The sequence below is a fragment of the Pleurodeles waltl genome, chromosome 9, assembly GCF_031143425.1.
Source record: "Pleurodeles waltl isolate 20211129_DDA chromosome 9, aPleWal1.hap1.20221129, whole genome shotgun sequence".
Lineage (NCBI taxonomy): Eukaryota > Metazoa > Chordata > Amphibia > Caudata > Salamandridae > Pleurodeles > Pleurodeles waltl.
Window position 1 is genome coordinate 653290809 of NC_090448.1, and position 15567 is coordinate 653306375.

General features: G+C 44.6%; 1 protein-coding gene across 2 annotated transcripts in view; it reads right to left on the minus strand.

Annotated features, from left to right (window-relative positions):
* Nucleotides 1-242: 242 nt before the first annotated feature.
* Nucleotides 243-15567, minus strand: part of LOC138259816 (galectin-4-like) — a 300965-nt gene continuing 285640 nt past the window's right edge. For both annotated transcript variants that reach the window (XM_069207710.1, XM_069207709.1), the window contains 2 exons: nucleotides 3202-3367; nucleotides 243-2927 (listed from right to left, as the gene is read on the minus strand). In XM_069207710.1, the coding sequence (XP_069063811.1) occupies nucleotides 2784-2927; nucleotides 3202-3367 (310 nt within the window). In that variant the 3' untranslated portion in view covers nucleotides 243-2783. The remainder of the gene's footprint in view (nucleotides 2928-3201; nucleotides 3368-15567) is intronic.

Sequence of the window (15567 nt, forward strand, 5' to 3'; positions counted from 1 at the left end):
AAGGGAGAAAGAGACATGAGCTACTGGCAGACGTGTCGAGAGAATATTAATAGACAAATCCAATGCGTTTTGAAGAGAAGAAGAAAGCAGGAAGACCCAGAAGCAGTAAGGAGCAAGAACCCAAGCAAGGAAACACAAGATTCAGAATCCTGATTTGAGCAGCGAGAAAGACAAATCTAAATGTACAGCACGCACAACTTTACCCTCACAATTCGTATTTAAATAAATTACAAACCCATGCATCTGAGTCATTTCTTTATTAACTATCAGAAATAATACAAAATCTGACGATTGCTTAATACAACTTATCAGTATACATGTAATGTTCACAGTCATTTATCATTTGTTGGACATTGCTCAGTGTATAAATCACTATATCATTTATTGTTATAAATCATATGCCTGATGATATCTGAAGCGCTTATGCTGATTCATACATTTTATAACAAACATTTTCTTTCTAAATCAATTTACAATATTTAATCTGTACTTTTAGTTTGTCAAAAGAGCTACCATCTTAACCCAAATTTTGCCTCGTGAAACACACCATCTCCTCATAGATATGTTCTACGTTTGAATTAGTATTCAATCTAGTCATTGATTTTACACCTATTATCATTAAAAGCGAAAACTTTTTTGTAGGCAAAGTTAACACTGAAGCAAAACTGGAGGAAAGGCACTTACGTCTTTTTTGCAGTTTGCCTGACACGAAATGGAGCTAAGCAGATTTTGCTGATCAGCCATGTTAGCGATTTTTAATAGGGTGAATGGATAAAATAGTATTTCATCATTATGGCATTTTATGCAATTGGGAATGGTGCCCTCTGGCGTTTGTTACAAGCATAACCGATATGTATTAAAGATTGTGTGGTGCTCGCATGAAACAACTCAGTGTAGTGCTGAGCATGTGGGACTTAACGACTGTAACGAAGTGGAGGCTCAGAACTTTAGTAAACGTGGGCCACGGTGCCATCCATTTCCTATCACAAAATCTGTAAAATAGTGCAAAAACAAATGCACCTTTTGTTGCCCTAGCCCTAAACTGTTGCCTTGTAGCGCCAATCGTTTGGAGTAATGCCTGTTGGCTCCATTCCTTATTATACTAGCAATAACACGGGTGATTTGCTATGCTGTTGCCCGGATGTGAATTATATACTTAATGCTGCCCCTCAATTCTAAAATGTAGAAGCTGCACATTTTTAGTACGCTATAGTCTACTAAACGATTAAACAAAAATAAGAATACACATTGAGTTTTTTTCTATTTCTTGTGAGCAAAGTGCATCTGTCCTCCTGAAATTCCTATGTTTCCTCGTTCAATGTAAGTGTGATCTAACAAACGAAAATCTTTTATCTCCATCATTGGGAAGCCAATGTATTCAAGATGTCCTTATTGATAAGAGCCCATCGACGGGAGGCCTCCAGACTTTGTAATTTATTACCTTAAAAAACACGTACACTTACTTATTTCTTGGGTACAGACTACTGCCATCCCACACTGCTGCCCAAGCTGTGCATTATTTTTAGCCTGTGCTAATTTGCACCAAGCTGTTGTTTCGCGCTTTTCTACGCAGTTGGAAGGGTGTGCTGATTAGCTCATTTCTCTTGGCACCAGCCACCAAAGCAAAAATCAATGTTCGTATGATGTCTAACGTATAATACGAACAGCGATGTTTGGTGCCGAATTCTACAACTTACTTCCCGAAAATGAATGGGACTAAACTAGCATATCCTTAGATATCAGCAATATGGTGCCAGAAAGCACCTCAATGCAAATTAGCACAGACCACTAAAGTGTGCAGCACCGTGCCAGTTAAGAAACTGCATTATAAATGCAGCCCACACACATGTCTTTTTGAGATTATCAGGCCACACAGAACCCACTTACAGTGAGCAAGCGGTTTACACCTCTTACCCCATAGCACAGAGCTGACGAACAATAACCAAATGTAAATATATAGCACCAGAGCACAGAATAGATATAAAATGTCTAACTCAGTTTACATGGATTATATTAGGGCGTCAAGACCACACATATATTGGGCATGCCCATGTTACCTGTGTAATAAGAGAACAGTCCAGGAAGTCATCTAGTTCTAGGATTCACTGTACTAAACGTGCCGTTAATATGCACCTTTATTTGCATAAAGTAACACATTTGTGAATCCCTACAGTACAGCCAGGTGCAAAACCATGGATGAACTTCAATCAAACCTAGGTGGCACTTTCCATACTTTACTGCACGTATTACAATGCCAGTAAGTAAACTACACATAGGTCTAGCTATCTGATGATGAACCAAGTTAGAGAACAATTGTGTGCTGAACAATGGTTGGAGCGCTGAGTTAAGAATCACGATTTCTTGTATTGAGCATAATGCTCGTGGGTGATGAATCCTACTGTGTGGATATGTGGAGTTCTCTGGAAAGGAGGGTAGTCAGATCCTTTAGGAACTGCAGAAGAATTGCACAGTTTTTGTTTGACAGGGATGTTGTTCCAAATTCTGGCAGTTCTCTAGATAATTCACCCAAAGTCCAATAGATGCTTTTGGAAAACTCTCCACATAGGTATAAACAGGTTGTGACATGCAACGAAAATAGCTGGAAATGTTTGTTAACACAAAAAAATGCACCCTCAGTGCACCACACATCTAGCAAAATACCTGGAATCAATCATTGAAATGGATTAACCATAATGCCCAGTGGGATCATGAAAATGATGGAAAAGGTAGTACAAGAAATAGAATCACTCTATTTCCCAATACTACTTTTTTCTGGCAATGTGTTAGTACTGGACTAAAGACAGAATCACATCTCCATCTATTTCAATCTGATTCACTTGCTTGGGCTGGATGCGGTGACGGTACTCAAACGCCGGTGAGCCATTTACTGACACCTTGAAGCCATGATTCTGGTTTAGGATCTCCATCTATAAGAAAGTAGGGATTCAGACAGATGAAATAGCTGCCAAATTTAGGAATCAGAGTAATACAAAATGCTTGAAAACAGCACATTTCTACAAATTGTAAATATTTGTTGCTGAAAAAGAAAATCTCTAATTGCATGTTTATGCGTGTGGGCCCAAGTGTGGATTACCGGGTTTATTCAGCAACAAACCATGCCTGCTCAAATAGGACCTCTGGCCCTTGTATGACTTTCTCACACAGTAAAAAACACACAAATAGCTGAAAAACAGATCTTACTTGGAAGGGCTGTCCAGGGGACAATGGCAGAAAGGCGATCTGCCTCTCCTCTGAGCCCCAATTCCCATTAGTCTGAGTGTTGCGCACAAATGCCCCTTCCCTGAAGCGGGGGTTGACGTGCATCATGATGTTGTTCGACTGAGTGCTTTTTAGATTGACGTGAAATCTAAATAAGGAAAAAGGCAAAGTTTAGCACCGTTTAGACGATGGAACACACCAATGTTGGTGCATCAATTTGCTTCCAACTCTTATTCATAGATCAGTGATGAAACCTGACTGCTGACTGACATCCGGAAACATTTGTCTGCAAGAGAGGGTTGTGCATAGCGATGGAAACACATATGTCAAAGTGGAAAACAGGGGGAATGAGTCTAAAGGAAGAGGGGCGGTATAGGTTAGAAACATGGAGCAGTGAATGAACCAGCTCAAAGGGGCCTAAGATGATGTGTCACATTGGCAACAATACCAATGGATTAAGGAGCTAGCAGGTATGAAGTTAGTAGGTCAGGCAAAAAACAATAATCACTTGGGTTAAGTTCAGGTTTCTGATCACATGTCAAATGCGTTATGTGTTTTTGGTCCAGAATCAAGTACCAATATGGTGTCACAAATCATTAAATGGTTTCATTGCCCCATGAAGTGGAATACTGGATCCTTCACCTGTTCTCCAGGTCTGACAAAGTAATACAAATCCTAGTTTTGGTGAGAACTTGGAATCCATGGCGCTGGAATCACTTTTGCTTTCAGGTATGCACATTCAATGGCCGATCGTTTCTTGTATTTTCACTGTGATGTAGAGTTTTTATTGCTGCCGCCAGCTAGCCTTTGGTGCATCTTAACCAACATAAAATAAACAGATGACTAGGAAAATAAACTATGTCAAAATAAAAGAACATTCATAAAAAGGGGGATTAATGGATCACAAGGGAATGGATGCAGCCTTTCATGAGAATGAATGATGTAACATGGATGAATGCAAGGTTGAATGGGGTCAAGAGAGCATGGACAGGTCAAGCACACGGGTTCCAGTCAGCAACACTATTGCAAACAGATTGCAATTTATTGTAACTCCTCAGTGAAAAGGACACATGAGAGTGTTGTTTTGTGCCGATTAGTGCCTACACGTAATTGGGCGGTGGTGGGGTATTAAGTACGAAGTTCAAATTTTAGTCATTACTTCTTTGTTCATTTTGAGAATACAGGTTTAACTAGCAAATACCTACACCAGTGCTACCACACGACTGGTTCTCTTCAATGCTGTGAATGATTTCCAGTTTCTTCTTCTAGTATTATGTTGCCCAGAACCTCCCCTGATTTTGTTTAAACTACGTTAGTGAAGATCATTTTCTTTTCTCTGTTATCGGTGTCTAGTTTGGCCAGGTAGCACACTCCCCGCGCGCACAGCACCACCAAGCCGTGCCCTTGTCTCCCCCTCCCCGCCCTCGCTGCTTCTAGGGATCGAGACCCTCCTGACCCCAATCCGCTAGAGTGTTTTCCTCTGGTTAGCTCCTCTTGCTCTATCGATCTCTTCTCTGCTCTCCTCTGCCTTTTCTGCCTTTCTCACTCTTCATACTTATTTCACTCAGCCTATTTCATACTTTTCTCTCTTTTTCGCTCTTTTGGGCCTTTTTGCCCTCTTTCATTTTTTCTTCTTTGTGCCGTTTCCGCTCCTTTTTCCCACTACCCTGACCCCCTGCGCCCCCATTCGCCCACACCTCCTGCCTTCCAGCAGCTCCTCCCTCCCCCTTCCTTCTTAATGGCGGTCGCTGCGCGCTAGGGTGAGTGGCTCCTGACCTAGTTTGGCCAGGTAGCACACTCCCCTCGCGCACAGCACCACCAAGCTGTGCCCGTGTCTCCCCCGCCCTCGCTGCTTCTAGGGATCGAGGCCCTCCTGACCCCGATCCGCTAGAGTGTTTTCCTCTGGTTAGCTCTTCTCTGCTCTCCTCTGCCTTTTCTGCCTTTCTCACTCTTCATACATATTTCACTCAGCCTATTTCATACTTTTCTATCTTTTTCGCTCTTTTGGACCTTTTTGCCCTCTATCACTTTTTCTTCTTTGCGCAGTTTCCCGCTGTGCGACTGCATACAGTGGGCGCGCCAGAGGCAAGCCCGTCCGCGCCTCGACAACACCCAGCGTCAGACCCCCTGGACCTCGCAACAACCACACCCCCAGCCTCCGCTACGACACCAACGCCCTCGACGCACTCAACTCCGGCCGAGACGCCACATGTTTCCAGGCCTTTCCAAAGAGCACGCACTGACTCTTCTCCTGCCACAACTGCAGCTTCACCTGCACCAGAGCCCACAAACCTACTAGGACCAAGACAAACCACCTACGCTGCATACTCCTCAACACCCGCTTAGCGCGCAAGCACGCCGTCGAACTCTGGGACCTGCTCGACTCCACCACCCCGGATGTGGCCTTTCTAACTGAAACCTGGTGGAATGACTCCTCAGAACCCGACATCGCCATCCCGGACGGATAAAAGGTCTCTGGCAGAGACCGCACCAACAGAACCGGAGGAGGCATAGCCATCGTCCACAAAGCCAGCCTCGAAGTCAAGACCCTTCTGGACGACTCCTTCAGCTCCGCTGAACTCCTACACTTTCAAGTCCACACCGACCCCAACACCACGCTCAGAGGAACACTCATTTATAGACCTCCAGGACTCAGGGCACCGTTCAGCAACACCATCGCCGACCTTGCCAGCACCCACACACTCGCCTCCACGGACTACATCCGCCTCGGGGACCTGAACTTTCACCTTGAAAACAACAATGACACCAACACCACCACCCTGACAGACAACCTCGCCAACCTCAGCTTCATACAGCTCGTCAACACACCCACCCACACAGCCGGTCACACTCTTGACCCCATCTTCTCCACAAGCAACCACATCACCTTCAACCATACCACCGAACTCTACTGGACCGACCACCGCTGCATCCATTTCACCTTTAAGAAACGGACAGAACACCACCTCACTGAACAATCACCCCGCTGACGCTGGGGCAAAGTCACCGAAGACCAACTAACCAACGCCCTAGCCCAGAAACCTCCCGCCAACCCCACCGACCCTGACACCGCCGCACACAACCTCAAGCTATGGATCAACAACTGCGCCAACCACCTTGCTCCACTCAGGAGGCCCCCCAACAACCAAGTCAACAGGAAAGCCACCTGGTTCACCACCGACCTCCAAGCCTCCAAACGCCTCTGCCGGAAACTCAAGCAAACTTGGCTTCTTGAACGCACCCCAAACAACCACACAGCACTCAAGGATGCTACACGCAAATATCACCAACTCATCAGGCTAGCAAAAAGATCCTCCTTCAAAACCCACCTAGAAAACAACGCCCACGACTGCAAAGAACTTTTTAACATCGTAAAAGAACTCTCCAGCCCAAGCGCCACCGTCAACGACATCACCCCTTCCCAAGAACTATGAGACGCCTTAGCCGCCGCCTTCCACCGAAAAATCACTGACATCCACGACAGCTTCAACAGCCTTCACACCTCGGACACTCCCACTCCACCCTCTACGAACTCCACCCGCTCCAGCCAACTGACCTCATGGACCAGCGTCAATGATGATGAAACCCGCAAGACCATGAATTCCATCCACTCCGGATCACCATCAGACCCCTGCCCACACCACGTCTTCAACAAAGCAGACACAGCCATCGCACCACACCTACGGAAGGTCATCAACATCTCCTTCGAAACTGCAAGATTCCCGGAAAGCTGGAAACACGCCGAAATCAACGCCCTTCTCCAAAAACCAAAGGCAGACCCCAAAGACCTGAAGAACTTCTGGCCCATCTCCCTGCTCCCTTTCCTGGCGAAGGTCATTGAGAAAATCGTCAACACACAGCTCACTCGGTACCTCGAAGACAACAACATCCTCGACCCCTCCCAGTCCGGCTTCGGACGAAACCACAGCACCGAAACCGCCCTCCTCGCCACCACAGACGACATCAGAAGCCACCTTGACAATGGAGAAACATCAGCCCTCATCCTCCTAGACCTATCAGCCACCTTTGACACTGTCTATCACCACACTCTGAAAACCCACCTCCTCGAAGCAGGAATCCAAGAACAGGCCCTCGAATGGACCGCATCCTTCCTAGCCGGCAGAACCCAAAGAGTCTGCCTCCCCCGTTCCAATCCAATGGCTACAACATCATCTGTGGCATACCCCAGGGCTCATCTCTCAGCCCGACACTGTTCAACATCTACATGGCCCCCCTCGCACAAGTGGCCCGTCAGCACAACCTCAACATCATCTCCTATGCCAACGACACCCAAATAATCCTCTCCCTCACCAAGGACCCACGCACCGCCAAAACCAACCTCCACAAGGGACTGAAAGCCATCGCCGACTGGATGAGAGGCAGCCGGCTAAAACTGAACTCGGACAAAACAGAGGTTCTCATCCTTGGGCGCACCCCCTCCGCATGGGACGACTCATGGTGGCCGCCCTCGCCGGGTTCCCCCTCCGACACCCACCAACAGCGCACAAAACCTCGGCTTCATCCTTGACTCATCCCTCTCCATGTCAAAACTGGTCAATGCCGTCTCCTCCTCTTGCTACAACACCCTCCGCATGCTTCGCAGAGTCTACAAATGGATCCCAACCGAAATAAGAAAAACAGTAACCCAGGCCCTCGTCAGCAGCAGACTCGACTATGGCAACGTCCTCTACGCCGGCATCCCATCCAAACACATACAGCGCCTCCAATGCATCCAAAACGCCTCCGCCCAACTCATCCTCAACATCCCTCGCCACAGCCACATCAACCCCCACCTAAGAGATCTTCACTGGCTCCCCGTCGACAAGAGGATTATCTTCAAGCTCCTCTCCCACGCACACAAAGCACTCCACAACACCGGACCGTCCTACCTGAACAGCAGACTCAGATTCCACACCCCCACCCGGAATCTCTGCTCCGCCAACCTCGCCCTCGCCTCCATCCCCCACATCCGGCGCAGATCCTCCGGCGGAAGATCGTTCTCTTACGTCGCTACCAAGACCTGGAACACCCTCCCGCCTGACCTGAGACGGACCCAGGACCTGCTTTCCTTCAGAAGACTCCTCAAGACCTGTCTCTTTGAGCAGTAGCAACCCCCCCCCCCCGGGACCTTGAAACCCTCACAGGTATGTAGCATGCTTTACAAATAGATTGATTGATTGATTGATTTTTGTACCTTTACAGCTTGCATGCCATTCCTACATTTGACTATCGTCCTAGTGTTTGCATATGTATTAGGGGAAAATGTGCGAGCTGCAATAAACAGATTATTTGCTGACATTTTCCTCAAGCTCAATTAGGGGACAGCAAGGTATTTTTTATTAAGGATAAAATAAAGACATTCAGGACAATGAAAATCCTTTGCTCTAATGGCATGGGGATTAAATTAGAACGCGGATTAGAGAATAGATTTATGATTTATGTCGTGACATTTGAAATGTCATCATCATGTTGGAATTTGGCCAGTACAACTAGTTCAGCTGCCCATATTCCACTGCATAAACCTACATTGTTTGTGGCCATCAGTCTTTGAAGAAGGGGAGGCTAGGGCATGGTTATCTTGGCAAGGCTATTTGCACCTTCCTGACAAGTATGGACAGAGGCAAAGATAACGGTCTCATCTTTAGGTACAAAATTAAGATTCCACATTTGTGGCAAAAGTTAAAAATAGCATGCCAGCAGTGAGCAAGTAACAAACATAAATTCTGTCTACCCCTGACTCTTGACACCTATGACAATTTGCTCAACCAATGTCTAATTTAGAAATGTTATCAGCGATAAGGAAAGAGACAGACAGCAGTCTGAACTGTTACATTTGGAAGCCACTGGGATTAAGTGCATATTAAAGACTAATTTATAGAAAATATGTAAGCTAATTTGGGGTTGGGCCCCACTGACGAATTGATGCAGCAAGATGACATATATGAGTGCAGAGCAAAAATTGAAGGAATTGTGGGACGAGGCCAGTTTTGAAGCAAACTGGGTACCTGTGTAGTGATTGCTTTATCGCTTAAGTAATCTTGTTTAGAAAGATTAGGAAGAACCCAATAGCTTGTGTAACAAACACAGGCCCATATTTATACTTTTTGACGCACAACTGCACCAACGCAGTTGTGCGTCAAAAATTTTACAGCTGGCTAACGCCATTCCAACGCGCCATGCGGGCGCCTTATTTATGGAATGACGTTAGCCGGCGCTGCGGACTGGTGTGCGTTAAAAAAAAGGACTCACACCAGGCAGCGCCGGCGTATGGGAAAATGGGGGTTGTGCGTCAAAAAATGGTGCAAGTCAGGTCTGAGGCAAACTTCAGGCCTCAAACCGGATTTGCGCCATTTTTTTTTACGCCCAACCTCCATTGACATGACTCCTGTCTTAGCAAAGACAGGAGTCATGCCCCCTTGCCCAAAGGCCATCCCCAGGGGACTTATGTCCCCTGAGCATAGTCATTGGGCATAGTGGCATGTAGGGGGGCTCAAATCAGGCCCCCCTATGCCACAAAAAAATCCGAAAAAAATACTTACCCGAACTTACCTTTACTTCCCTGGTATGGGTCCCTCCATCCTTGGGTGTCCTCCTGGGGTGGGCAAGGGTGGCCGGGGGTGTCCCTGGGGGCAGGGGAGGGCACCTCTGGGCTCCTTCCGAGCCCACAGGTCCCTTAACGCCTGCCCTGACCCAGGCCCATCAGGCTGTGCGCCATTTTTTAAGGCCCACCCTGTCCTGTGCGTCAAAATGACACCAGAGTATAAATAAGGGGCACAGGCCTTAAAGTCATTTTTTGGAAGGGAACGCCTACCTTGCATATAATTAACGCAAGGCTGGTTCCCCCTTCCAAAAAATGGCGCACATGGTGGAATTTTGACGCCCGCGGGGTTGGCTGTCAAAGTATAAATATGGGGCAGGGTTTGCGCTGATTGTGCGTCAAAATTTTTGACGCACATTCGGCGCAAACAGAGTATAAATATGCCCCACAGTGTGAATGATGTAAATTTTGTTCCTTTGAACAACTGATATATTTATGTAGCAAACTGCCTTTACAGGTGGTAAAGTTACCATTATGAAAGTTGGCAAGAAGTAAGGGACAGTACCAGGTAGTCAAGCCCCAGTTGCTGCTGTTTGTTTATCAGTATCTACTAGACTTTGATAAAATAGCAGAATAGTTCATAGTCAGACTTCCTTGAAGAAAGGAGTACCACTCAATTAGGCAAGGAGGTTTTTTTCCAGGGCGAAGGTAAAATATATTGAAGTAGGATTTTGGTTAAGCTACATAAGCCTTTTGCTCATAGCTGCCCAAAAGTATAGATGAAAATGTGATTAGGCCCACCCACCTCTATTTAGAGAAAACTCAAGAAAGAGGTAAGCCCTTCTGGGTTCCCTGTAAGAGCAGATGCAATTGCAGAATCTATTCGGTTAAGGAAAGATGCTGGTGTGTAATAAGGCAGAGAATGGAAAAGGTACACACATTTAGGATGCATAATAATTTTTACAATTTCAACGGAGCCTACAAGGGAAGACAGGAGATTCAGCCATCTCTGAAGTGTCACTTTGCCAACAGATGTTCCTAGTTGTGTTTCTTTGTACGTTGAAGCTCACAAGTCAGTGCGACTTCCAAGCATTCAACACTTCCAGGCTTTAACGTGATCCATGACTTGCCCTTCTGTCACTTGTGCACCACTTGCATATACGGTCTGAGTCTTTCTGGGAATTATGCGAGAACCTCACGCTAAGTCAATTTTTTTTATTGTCATTAGCTTTTGAGAGATCGGGATTTAAATAGAGACTTCATCAATGTAAGATGTAACCTTTACTGAAAGAAGAGATTGTGTTGTATGAAATAATCTTGTGAAGAAAGACTCCCATATATGTTACATACAGAAACAGAACTAATGGGCAATCATACCAGGGTTCCTTACATATTAGAATTAGAAATTAGGCCGTTGACAGTGATTCTTGCTCAAGGATTTTTTTACATCATCTGCACGCATTTGTTGAACTCAGACTCTAGGGGCCAGATGTAGCAAGGGTTTAGCGAGTCGCAAATGGCGAAAATCGCCATTTGCGAGTCGCTAAAGCCACTTTGCTATGTAGAAATGCATTTTGCGAGTCGGAACCAACTCGCAAAATGCATTTCCGACTCACAAATAGGAAGGGGTGTTCCCTTCCTATTTGCGACTCGCAATGCTATGCATTTTCATTTGCGACCGCGATTGTGGTCGCAAATGAAAGCGCAGTTACCATCCACTTGAAGTGGATGGTAACCCAGGCGCAAAGGGGAAGGGGTCCCCATGGGACCCCTTCCCCTTTGTGTCTGGATAAAAAAAATTTTTTTCAGAGCAGGCAGTGGTCCAATGGACCACTACCTGCCCTGAAAAATACCGAAACTAAAGGTTTCGTTTTTTTTGTCAAAGTGCAGCTCGTTTTCCTTTAAGGAAAACGGGCTACACTTTGAAAAAAAAGACTGCTTTATTTAAAAGCAGTCACGGACATGGTGGTCTGCTGTCTCCAGCAGGCCACCATCCCCGTGAGTGCCCTGAATCGCTATGGGGTCGCAAATTGCGACCCACCTCATTAATATTAATGAGGTGGGTCTTTGCGACCCCATAGCGACTCGCAGAAGGTGTCTGAGACACCTTTCTGCATTCCAAATTGCGAGTTGCAATTTGCGAGTCGCTGGGACTCGCAAATTGCAACTCGCAATTTGGAATCTTCCTACATCTGGCCCTAGGTTTGTTAAATACATCACTTCCCAAACGAAGGACCACAAAGCATGGTTTATTGTGCTAGGCATCCTGAATGATTATTGAAATGTGGTCCACCAGTTGCTCCAGCTGGTCGAACAAACAACTTCAGGGCGGAGGTGTGAGGTTTTTTCTTTACCAGATATGATATGATGGTGAGTCACCAATGAGTAACTAGTCAAAGGAGACGTCCTGGTAAGAAGTTAACTAACAACTTTGCTTAAATCTTTGCAACAGCATTTAATATGGAAATTGATTGTTACAAGTGACGATCAGAACGAGGAGGGAGTCACCAATTTTTCTTTTGAAAAATATGATTACTCTAGTTCCGTCACAGAATGAGGCCTAGAAACCATCAATAGGCTTTTCTAAACAATTTTAGGAAAATAAGAGCTAGGACCTCTGTCTAGGATCTATTAGGTTCTCACAGAAGTCAATCAAGGCCTTCCATTTTATCATTGGTTGCATATCTCATAGCATTTTATATTTCTCGAACAGCAAAGCCAGATTCGAGGGAAGTATTCTCCTTTATGTTTAAAGTCAGAATGGCTAAGCCTTGCAGAATTTTGCTATGAGTGGTGTCAAAACTCAGCATAGAAACCATGTTCACACTCTTATGGGCATATTTACAAGAAAGTGGTGCATCGGTTCTGATATGCCACTTTTCTTGCGTCGCTCCTGCCCCACCTAACGACACCATGGTTGCGCCGTACTTACAATACGGTGCACCATGGCGGTTGTTAGGACAATAAAGTCAAAATATTTTATGCTATTGTGCCGCTTTGTTGCACTAGCATAACAAATGTTGACGCTAGTGCTGCAAAGCACAGGGAGGCCCATTGATTAAAATGGATGTGTCAATATAATGTCTACTCTGAACAGGCATTAAAAATGATAGAAAAAATGGAGCAGTAAAATGTAAATTTCACTGGGCCATTTTCTCAGGCCTCCCTGCATCAGAACACCCCCCCTTGTATACATTATACCTGGTGCAGGCATAATGTGGTGCAAGCATTGCGCCACTTTGTACATATGGCACCAGAGAAAGGTCTCCTTAAAGTGGCGTTAGCATAAAGAAAAAAGGATGCTAGAGCGGCACAAGGTGGCTCTAGGTGCTTGTAAATATGTCCCCTAGTCGGCTCTTGATTATTCAAATCACCCCGTATGTTACCTGTGTGGCTCACAGCTTTAATGAAGATAAAGACCCAATTTTCCCTAAATACCCACCTCAACTTTTCTCAAATTCAAATCTACTAAATTGTTGGTGCATAACTAACTTAAAAGCCTGAGCATGCCCAGAGCCTTGACTTCTCACTTAGTGTAGCACAGCTTTAAATATGCCAATTGGTGCTAGGATTCAGCATGGAAAATAAGGCTGGCATAGCTATTTTGAAGCTGTCACAGTCGAGTCTACCTCCTTTGACCTTGTATCAGGAATAGGTGATTGTGCCTCCTTAACTGTAGGCTCCTATACAACACAGGGAACAACAGATTGTGTAATAACCACATAGAACACCTGTATTTCTTTTAACATGTGACATTTAAAGCCAGGAGACTCTGAGAAGAGTCTTCTCGAAGGTCCAGGGCTCGGCAGGGGATCAACATGAAGAAACTACCAAAGAAACAAACTTCTCGTCTGTTATGGTATGACATTTATTTGTCCAAAATGCAGGGGTCAAGACAAGGTCTGTCTGGGAATAATGTTGGTAAGGTGTACAGTCAAGACATACACAGTACAAGCACAGAGTCAGAGGCTATTATAATGACTATCTATATTACATCTTCCCTTGCAGTTACAATTAACAAAATGTACTCTAGGTTTTAAAACAGCAAGGTTCCAAATCTAACAGCTTGTGCTTCTGATAAGAGAAAAGATGAAGGTCTCCGCTTGAGAGATTATTGTTACTAGGACACTAGGCCCTAGCTCATTTAGGTGGTGTACATCATCACTGGCCTCACTCTGAACTCTTATCTTAAAAGCACTAAACCCAGGGGCGTAGCTATCAACAGTGGAGCAGGTAAAGTGGCCCAGGGCTGTGAAGTGGCCTCTACACCCCAAGTACTGACTTATTACTACAAAGCCTTGGGTTAAGGGGCCCTTTGTTATTGGCTATGCCAATGATTAATCCAGAGAGGATTCATGGCAATTCGGAACCATTTAGGAGTCTCAGTATAGATTCTGGTACCTCCAACAGCTGATTTACAATACATTAATCATAAATTAGATATCTGTCCTCTTAAATTCTACAGGCTTAGAGAAATATGCTTGACCCTTTTTCAAAAATTCCATATATTGCGCTATCATGGTGAGAGAGCGTAGCTTATATAATCTATATTAACATGAAATGTTTATGAATTAAGGTGTGATGATGCCGCATAGAAACTATAATAATAGCAACTTTGCTTAGACGTGCACTTGAATTGTGACCACTAAGAGTGGCTACCAATGTATACGCAAACTAATAATGATAACCAAAATGTTTATGTTACGTTCAAATAAGCTTATACTAACATTTGCGTTATTAAATCTGTACTGAAAACCTCATAGGCCTTAAGTTAGCATGAGCTGCAGCTTAGCTGCTTGGCTCTCATATTAAATGCATTTTTCTATTTTTCAGTGTGCTGACTCACAGGGTACATGACCCTGCAAGTTCTTTTTGGAAGATGAATGTAACCATGTAGATCCGTTTCCCACCGCTTCTCATCGTCTTGCAAAATAAATGTTAAAATGAATTGAAACAGTGTAGATTAATGTAATGTACAAGGTCATTCAAACCAGTGAAGACAATGGAACTGCAGACCAAAAGATGTGCAAAGAATTACAAAAAGATGAAATCACACCGGACGTGCCATTTCTGAAGACGTCAATTATAAGGACCAATCAAAAACTTGTAAAACAATATGGAGTGAAGATTAGGATTACCTAATGTTTAATTTGATAGGTTAAAGATAGTGGGGTATAACGAATGTCCAATAGAATTTTGGGGAAATGTACATTGAAAAAGGGATAAAAACCCATGTCACAGGAAGTCATTTAGAATTAGGTAGGGACTGCTTTTGATTTTATCCAGAAACTCTGTCACTCTGTTTGGTGACTTTTTGGTTTACTTAAAACCATCCTCGCCCTTAGCTTACCCATTTACACTTTATCTCCTTATGAGGGAAGTGCCCTTTTGCCCCAGAGCTGAGTTCTGACTGATGGCGATTTGACTGATGTCCTGAAGACGAAGACTGAACCTGTGCGCTGACCTAATCCTTGGAGGGTAATTATGACAATGCATTTGTGATTTGTCTGTTTGCTTTTCCTTTCTAGATACCAACTGCTTGCTTTGACAGAGACCTTAGCTAGATGTTTTCCAAATTAATGTTCTAAATTGTTTTGCATGAAGCCCAACATGCGAATGCTAATCAGTGGTTAGGACAGGTGTTCATCAAACTGACGCAAATAGACAAACGACCGAAACTATGCTTTGTTGAACTGACGTGTTATTGACACTCTGCTAAAATTGATCTATGTTCACGAGAGTTATGTTCTGATGTTTGTGATTCTCGCCTACATGAAAGCTTATCAAAGTTGCCAGATTGTGACTATGCT